The sequence below is a fragment of the Podarcis bocagei genome (genome assembly GCF_964188305.1).
Source record: "Podarcis bocagei genome assembly, chromosome: 5".
Taxonomy (NCBI): Eukaryota; Metazoa; Chordata; class Lepidosauria; order Squamata; family Lacertidae; genus Podarcis; species Podarcis bocagei.
The window spans coordinates 76,249,180-76,257,975 of NC_138129.1; the positions used below are offsets into that span (position 1 = coordinate 76,249,180).

At 46.5% G+C, this 8,796-nt stretch overlaps 1 protein-coding gene across 4 annotated transcripts in view; it reads right to left on the minus strand.

The window, feature by feature from the left end:
• Nucleotides 1–2,732, minus strand: part of AGL (amylo-alpha-1,6-glucosidase and 4-alpha-glucanotransferase) — a 50,618-nt gene extending 47,886 nt beyond the window's left edge. The window contains exons 1-2 of one of the 4 annotated variants that reach the window (XM_081193941.1): nucleotides 2,467–2,732; nucleotides 1,799–1,948 (exon numbers count right to left, since the gene is read on the minus strand). In XM_081193941.1, coding sequence (XP_081050067.1) covers nucleotides 1,799–1,880 — 82 coding nt within the window. In that variant the 5' untranslated portion in view covers nucleotides 1,881–1,948; nucleotides 2,467–2,732. The other 3 variants (XM_081193938.1, XM_081193940.1, XM_081193939.1) reach the window with 3 other exon arrangements.
• Nucleotides 2,733–8,796: the final 6,064 nt, after the last annotated feature.

Here is an 8,796-nt window from a genome sequence, read left to right on the forward strand (position 1 = left end):
TACCACTGTATTATTTTAGTGTGTTCCCTGTCCAAGACTGCAGAAACACGTCCTGCGTAGAGGAGGTGTAACTTTTAAATTTTGGATATGATTTACTTCTGAGTAGGTATGGTTAGGATTGATTGCACTGTAAGTTCTACTGGACTGAACAGGGCTCACTCCCAGCTAACTGGGGCATTCGCCTGCAGTCCTAAACGTTACTGTAGCTGCATGGTAACCAATTTTCCGCAAGTGGGTGCTTAGCACTTGGGATAACATTTATGCAAGCCAACTCTTTGGACTTGGCTGCCAATTCTGCAGTCAGAACCCACGCACCAGCCTCTATCAACAGCGGCTCCAGTATGGCTATGATAACATTTAATGCCCCCTCTCTTGTGGGGGAATGAAAGTGCATTCCAATTTTTTTCTAGTCTATGTCATTCACTACCACATCCAAAAATGCCCTTCCTTACATTCCAAACTTTCAATAGAATCTTCTTCAAAGTTACAACAGCTTAAACTGTCATTGTACTTCCTCTTACAACAGATGGGCCCGACTGAGGTCAGTTCCTGTGTATATCCCTCTGAGGACTGCAATTCTAGCATCTTATTTTCAGGGTCAGAACGTTCTTCCCATGTTAGAAGATGGCACATCCATCTTAAGAAAAATTAGCTGGAAGCCAATCCCACTAATTGCTTAGAATTACAGCAGAAACCTTGGTAATAGATGTCCTTGATGACAACACTGGCAGATTTACAACTAACTGCAGGACTATAGCCATGTTTAGACACAGCTACACAAGTTTATTCAGAAGAACACTTTCATTGTGTTCACTGGGAATTATTTACTAAGGGCACATTAAGATGCCATACCTCCAATGCTAAGGGTTCAGTGGAAAACTTGTGATTTCTAACCCTATTCCCATTACAAAACAGAAAAACAAAAACGAACTGCAGGTGCTAAGCACAATTTGTATGGCAGAAGTGATAGAAGTGGTTAATACTTCCCTGCTTATTGTACCCCTGCCATTCCTGAGCTATTCTCTACCCACCCCTGTTTCATGCAGCGAACAGTACAATTTGAGAGCACCTCTGCTTACTGCTTTAAAGCAAAGAAATAGTGATCTGTTCTCTTTGACCTGTTTGCCAACACACCCTTAGTTTAGCCCTTAAGCGTTGTTGTTTTTTAAAAAAGAACACAGCAAGCCCGGAGCCTAACTTATAATTAGTCAGTTTATGACCACTCAGAGGAATGCTATATTCATAAACCATTTGAAAAGCATGGAGCAGCTTCAGAAAAATTAATGGATCATATTGACTTCTTTATGCATAATGCATACTCCTCAGCCAACTAAACTCTCATTTCTTAAATGGTTCCACCCACCTCTCCCATTGCCTCTTATGTCTGTTAAAGTCCTGATTTATTTATTGAAGTTATTTATAATGTCAGTGTTCATAGTCCCAGCTAGATGATGCACCTAATTCATTTCCTCCAAAGCCTTCCTCAAAACCCAACTTTTTTCACAAGACCCATTTCTTAACTCCTGGCAGCCATATGTGATCCATTTACCCAGAAGTAAGTTCCTCTGCTGCTACAGTCTACATGCTGACGACTGTGTGTAAGCTGCTTGCGGCAGAGGCCTCTCCATTTAAAAAAATATATATTTTCCTCTGTAAAGCATACATCAATCTCTGTGCACAGGAAAACAGGGCGAGATGGAAGAGTTAACAACTGTTTGAGTTTCCTCTTGCACAAGGATCCAACGCAACTTGTTAAACAAAAAACCCGAACACACAAGCAGCCGCCTGGGATACTGACCTTGCTCCAGCCGGAAGAGGGTCTTGTCCAGCTTTTCCATGTCGTTGAGAAGAAGCACTCTTGTCTGCTTACCGTGGGGCATCTTGGCTGCCTGGCTTTCTCCGCCCTTGCAGGCCACAGAGATTAGCTTCGGAAAGAAAGGAGTGGCTCCTAGGCAAGCAAAAGACACATACACAAAATACATAAAAGAGCAGCGTTTTGCAGCAGGCAAGGGAGGAGATGGGCGCATGCAGGGGTCACCTTGAAAGTCCTCCTGAAGAAGTCACCTAGACCCAGGGACACTTACATTTTTCACCCACCCCCTTTGCAATAAAACAACTCGGCAGAGAACGGTGTCAGAGGGCCGAGCAGGAGGGAGGTGGGGGCCGGTGTGTGGGAAGGTTGCCAAGGGCGCGCAAAAACCCCCTTCTCCCCCAGCCAAATCTGGCGAGGCTGCAAAGCACCCGAGGACCTCCGTGCGGGTCTGCAGGAGGGCGCTGTTCCTCTGGGGCCTGAGGGGCTGGCGCCTGTCACTCTTTCTCCTTTCCACCCCCCCCCAACCACCTGCCCCACATACCACAATGCGACCTGCCCCGGCGGCGCCACTGTAGAGCCAGTCCCCCCCCCCGCCCCTATTATCCCCGCCTGCGATTGTCTATAAATACGGCGCGCGGCCTCTCGCCACTCACCCGGAGACGCGGCTCCTGCGCGCAAAGAGGGAGGCGGGAGTCGAAAGAGAGACGGACCGGAGAGAGGGAAGGGAGGGAGGAAGGAAAGGAAGAGTGAGGGATGCAGCCCCAAACGGGAGGAGGCTCGGCCTCTGCAAGGCAGCAAATAGCCCCGCCTGCCTGAAGGGCTTCCAGGAAGGAGGAGGCTGCTGCGCTCGCCCCGTGCAGGGAGACTGGGTCCAGTGGCGGCGCAGGGTTGCTCGGCTTCGCCTTTGGCATGCCCTCCTCCCCACGCCCAGCGAGAGCTGCTCTAGCAGCGAAGGAAAGGGAGGAGGAGGAGGAGGAGGAGGGAAAAAGGAGGAAGAGGAACTGCGAAGCCGAGGGAAGTCGCCGCAAAGGCCGTTGCAAAATGCGCCCTTTGGCGCTTGCAAAACAGGCTCTTATTTCCCCGGCTGCCGGCTTCCTTCAACCCCAGGCGGCGTGATCATTTGCCATGTTATGTTTTCAGATGTGCTGGAAGCCGCCCAGAGTGGCTGCCACAAGGTCGGGGTACAAGTAATAAAGTGGTTGTTGTTGTTGTTGTTAGGATGGCACCAAACTGGTCCAGGTTCCGGGCCGGGGGCTGTGGGCCTCCTGCGATTGCCGGACTACACTTCTCCTTCTCCCGAACATTGGCCATGCTGGCGGAGGCTCATGGGAGTTGGAGTCCAACAATGTCCGGAGCTGAGAGCGCGCGCGTCTGTTCTCTGCAATTGCAATTTCCCCCTTGCGCCACGGTGCTTGGCATTGGGAATGCATGGCGGGGACTCCGATAAATGGCCAGATTGAGGAAGTGTGGCTCTTCGTGCTGTGCACTAAGTTGCTATTCCGTGTTTTCTCAACCACAGAGGTGGGGAAGGTGGTGGGAAGCGGGAGCGAACGCAAGAACCCTGGCCTGGGCCAGTGTTGCCAATGTTTTCTTAAAAAAAATTTTTCTGGTGGTTTCCAATGATCTGACTCTTTGACACGCATGGAGTATCTTACCTTTTCACGGGACCTGGATGATAAGTGCCTCTGAGCACGTGCGGAAGTTTTTTAAAATACAGTATGTGCGCAGGGCTGGCCCAAGTCATTGTTGCAGAAAATAGCACCTATACATAGTCAAGGTCCATAGTACCAGAGGTGAGCAAAGTTATTTCGGCAGCTGAGGCATAAAATCTCAAGCATTTTTCCCCTAGAGGGGGGAAAACCCGCCAGTAATAAATAACAAATAACAGCAGTCTAATAGTAATCAACGAAGAGAAGGGTGGCGAAGAGTCAGACACGATTAAACAACAACAACAACAATAGTAACCATATGATGTTTCTGAGGATGTGTAGTATGCTTTCTCAGAAGACTGGTATATATTTGTAGGTGCCCTCTGCTGCAACATTTTCTGGCAGACCCTGCTTGGTGTTTTTTTAAAAAATTATTTACTCAAAAACACTCATTTACTACTACCCATAAAATAATCTCAAAATGGTTTACAACAATTATGCACAAAACCATACAATAAAAATTGCACATTTTAAAATCTGGAATCGGCTTCGCAGTTCTGAAGTGCTGATGCTCTCAGGTGTTCATCTGAATCCGTATCCACCACCCATGTGCCGGTTCATGACTAGGGGCTTCCAGATTTCACGGTCCTGTCCCCGTTACCATTTGCCGATCGCCATGGGACTCTCTTGGGTTTGGATTTGGGATGGGTTTTGGGAAGACGTATGAATTTGTTTTATGTCTGTAGGTCAGTGCATGCTGACTCCATGGGGCTTGAGGGGGCCCGAGCCCCCTCAAAAATTTGTTTGGGGGGGCTCCGCCCCCCCCAATAATCTCCGGCGCCCCTCCAGCAGAGCGCCATCGCCGCCCCTCCCCCAGCCCAAAATGCACAGGGTCGGGCTGCATGCCTCCTGCCCTCCCTCCCGAGCAAAAGCTCCACCCAATTTCCTTCGGAGCTGATTAATAGGCGCAGCACGCTCTCCCCTATTCGCTCACGAGGAGGCGGCGCCACTTTATTTGCATATTCATGAGCTTATTTATTATTCATTAACTTTCCCGGGCCCCCCCAATATTTTTTATAAGTCCGCGTCCCTGATGCTGACCAATGCACAGTCTTTACAGTAAGGCTCTATTCCGATGGCATGAGTATCACGGCGACCAGTAGATTCTTATCTGCTGTGGCCTTCATCTGCCTTCGCAGCTGTTGTAATACACCGCTTGTTATCTTCCACCTATTTTGCCTTTGAGGACTTCTTGGATCATTCTTTGTCTAGCTCCTTCCCTTTGACCTTACTGCCTTGGGTGACCCTGCTGGGAGCATGAGACTCTCCACGGCTTCGCTCACAAGGGTTATAGGAATGTGCAAGCCCACTCACCACGGCAAGGTGATGACCCAGTGACAACAGCAATAACCGTCTACTGTCAATGACAGTCTATTATCAAATCCTGAATTCCAACTGGTCCTGTCTGACCGAGCATGCTAGCAGAAGCCAGTGCAAGTACAGTCATACCTCAGGTTAAAGTCGCTTCGGGTTAAATCTTTTTAGGTTGTGTCCCATGGTGACCCAGAAGTAACAGAACGGGTTACTTCCGGGTTTCGCCGTTCGTGCATGCGCAGACTCTCAAAATGACGTCACGCACATGCGCAGAAGCAGCGAATCATGACACGCAGATGCATTCTGCGCAGGATGCGAACGGGGCTCCGGAACGGATCCTGTTCGCATCCAGAGGTACCACTGTACAATATGGCTCCCCCCCATGTGCAAATCTGCTCTGGAGGGAATAACAGGGAGAAGGGATAGTTCTGTCTGGCAAGAAGAAACGTTTGCAGCAATGGAATAATCATCACAGTGTGACCCTGAATATCTCATCATGATAGGCCCATTCAAAGTAGCCATACAACACGTTTAGGTTCATGCTCCAATTTACTAGGCATTCATTGCATTTCCAATGCTGGGTTCTTAATCTGTGTTCACAAAATAGACTTTATCCAAAATGCATACAGTGGTACCTCGGGTTACAGACGCTTCAGGTTACATACGCTTCAGGTTACAGACTCTGCTAACCCAGATATCGTACCTCGGGTTAAGAACTTTGCGTCAGGATGAGAATAGAAATTGTGCGGCAGCAGCGGGAGGCCCCATTAGCTAAAGTAGTACCTCAGGTTAAGAACAGTTTCAGGTTAAGAACGGACCTCCAGACGAATTAAGTTCTTAACCTGAGGTACCACTTTATTGCTGTTTGATGCATTGTTTCTCAAACTGGACACTGATTGGAGTCTTTTAAGTCATTCCCAATTTGCCTTTGGCCAAGGCATGAGCAACTTTGCATAGACCCTCCTGGTGTGTCCACAAACGGAAACGAATCTGACATTATTGAAGCCATGCTGATGTGAACAGTAAGGGGGGGAAAGAGCTGTACAACGCATGGGGCGGAGGGGGTAACAAATTCAATGTGTTTTAAGAGAAGTAGTATGAGCACACCACTAGTGCTTCTAATCTAACTGGAATCACAAGATTAGAGCTTAAAAGTTTTTGCTGCAGCAGAGTCATTTCTAAACTGCCACAGTATGTACCATCTCAGGATACTGAGCAATACATACCTCTGTTCAGTTTCTTGCTGTGAATTATGTAATCGGAAACACTGATTATTATTTTTTGCCACTACAATCCACTTAGCTTCTTTCAGAGCTTTGCACCCCTAGTTTCCTACTATTTGCAGCCAGCCCTATAACAGAAGCAGTCCAGTTGCTCACAAGTGTCTCAGTGATGAAATATTTTTAACTACACTCTGCAGAGAAGGTCAGTAGTCAAAGGTCAGTCTATTTTCAATACTCAGAGGTGTTTAAAAAAAACCCACCCTGTTCTCAAATTACAGTCACTTTGGTGAGGTGTTTTTTTATGTTTGCAAGGACACCATACTGTGGAATTAAGATGGTGGTAAAATCAGAAAGTTGAAATAGATAAGGAGATACTATGGATCAAACCTAGGTCTTCTGCTGGTATAAATTTGATTAACCTGAAGCACTTTGAGTATAAGAACATCACATCTGCATGTGGTCGTACTTTACTACTACAACATTCAAATAACACCACCTCTGCTAGAGAGGATCATATCAATGTTACTATGCAAAAATTTGTCACACGAACTTAATTACAATTATACAAGAATAATTACAATATATTTGCAGAATATTTTACATCAAGGCTGCACAATTCCCCCCACAAATTCACATGGTGTTGAACGTCGATTACTCATTCAAGCTGTATGCAGGCGTGGATAATTTAACGGGCTCATCAAACAGTTTTCTGACAGGTCTCTGAAATGTAAGCCCGGGGCAGAGTTTCATCTGTCCGGAAGGAGGGAGGGGAAAGTGTACTCAAGTGTGTGAGAGGGGGAAATACCACACAGTTAATTTACTGTGCCTGAATACGACGCATACATGAACAAAATGCAGCCTGGCCAGACAGCATCCTTGCAGCCAAGACTTTGGGGACATCAGAGCTGAAATCCCTACTTAGCCAAGAAGCTCACTGAATTGTCTAAGGCAAATTACTCTTGCTCAGTCTCACCGACTTCACAGGGCTGTTGTGGTGATGAATATCTGTGTGTGTGATCTAACACTTCTAACTTGTTGCTTGGAGGCAGGTTGGGATAAATAAGGAATGAATAATCAGTTCATTGGAGCCAACTGCTAGGGGCTGAGGTCCCTTCGCCCCCACAATTAAATATTTGAGGGGGCCATTTCCCCCAAAGCTGATGGCCATTACTGCTCAAATGGTGTGGGCACACCCCATCATGTGATTGATTATGTGGGGTGGGGCTTACCTGCCCCCCATATATTTTATTCGATTTGGCAGCCCTGAATCAGTTCTTCGCAGTTGCTGTTGGATTTTGTCCCGCTACTGCAAAAAATGTGATCATTCTAGCGTGTGGTGCCATCTTGTGGCCTTTCCATGGAAACAAAGCCTTACCAACAGTAAAAAAAACAAATTCTCAAGGTGGAGCTATACGTTACTAGGCAAATGTGGGGCCCTGCTAATTTGTGTGTGTGTAGAGGAGAATCAGTGGGCAAGAGGTGGGTACTTTAACCTTCCTCATGTATCCATTGATTCTTCCCTTAAAATGTCCCTCTCTGCCATTTTTACCTCATGAATGGTTTTATATTTCCAAACCCTGCTCTTCTTCACCAGAAGCTGCAGGTAGAATGCTGAAAATTGGAGCATAGCAGCCACACATGTCTGGGCATCTCTTTCTGGGCAAATGATAGTAAAGAATATATTGTAAGATGCAATTGGCATCGACATGCCTAAGACATTTTGGCACCTGAGGCAGAAAATCCACTTGGTGCTCTCCTTGTTGTTCAATTAAAAAGAAAGACACTTTTAAGTGTGCCGAAATATCTACTGATGGGGCTGCCTCCCTGTAGGGATAGACCCTCCATCTTCTCTATGATCATCACAAAATTGAGAATGCATCAATAAACGAAGCACAACTTTACAGTGCCTTAATAAAAATACTTTTTCAGAATGATATGGGCACATCAAGCACTTGTACGAATTTTACTGAAACTGGGTTTTGGGTATCTTGTTTATAAAATGAAGCTATTGTATCAGTGGCTGAAGCATGGGCAAGAAATGAACCCAAGGTGTGATCAGGTAAATGAAAGGGAGAATGTAGAGAAGGATAGGCTCAGTTTGCCAAGACCTTTGCTGACTTCTGTGAGAGAAAGTACGCAGGCTGCTACCATGGGAGACTATAGTTGTGGTGACTTGCCCAGCTCCAAACACTTGAGCAATCCATCATACTGGCGTTTTGCTAGCCTATGAGTAAATTTTGCAATCCAGAGAACTATGACTAAATCTGTATATCCAGTAAGGCTTTGCATTTGTATTTCTGAAAAAAACCAATGCAACCCTTCCCTTTGTTTAAACCTACACATACACACAAAGATCTTTTAGAACTTGTAAGGGAATTTCAGAAGCTATATTTGAGAGAGCTGTAGGAAGGCCCATACAGGTCTATTGGAAGACTGCCTGGACGGTGATTAAGTAGCACTGGGGCTACCAAAACACGTTGAACAAGATGGAGCAGGCAGTCGTCTGCATTAGCTACGGTTCGGGTGGAGATATGTCGTTGCTATATGCTCAGCCCAGGTGAGATGAGAAAAACCCCATAGCAAAATGGCAGAAGAAGAAAAAGAACACAGCTGCAGTCCAGTGTCCATGGAGACACTGCCAAACAGGGACTGTTGTGGCAATGATGCTCACATGGAGGGAGTCAATGGAAGCTAGCTAACAGGAACACAACCCCAGGACATCTTCAATAACAAAGGA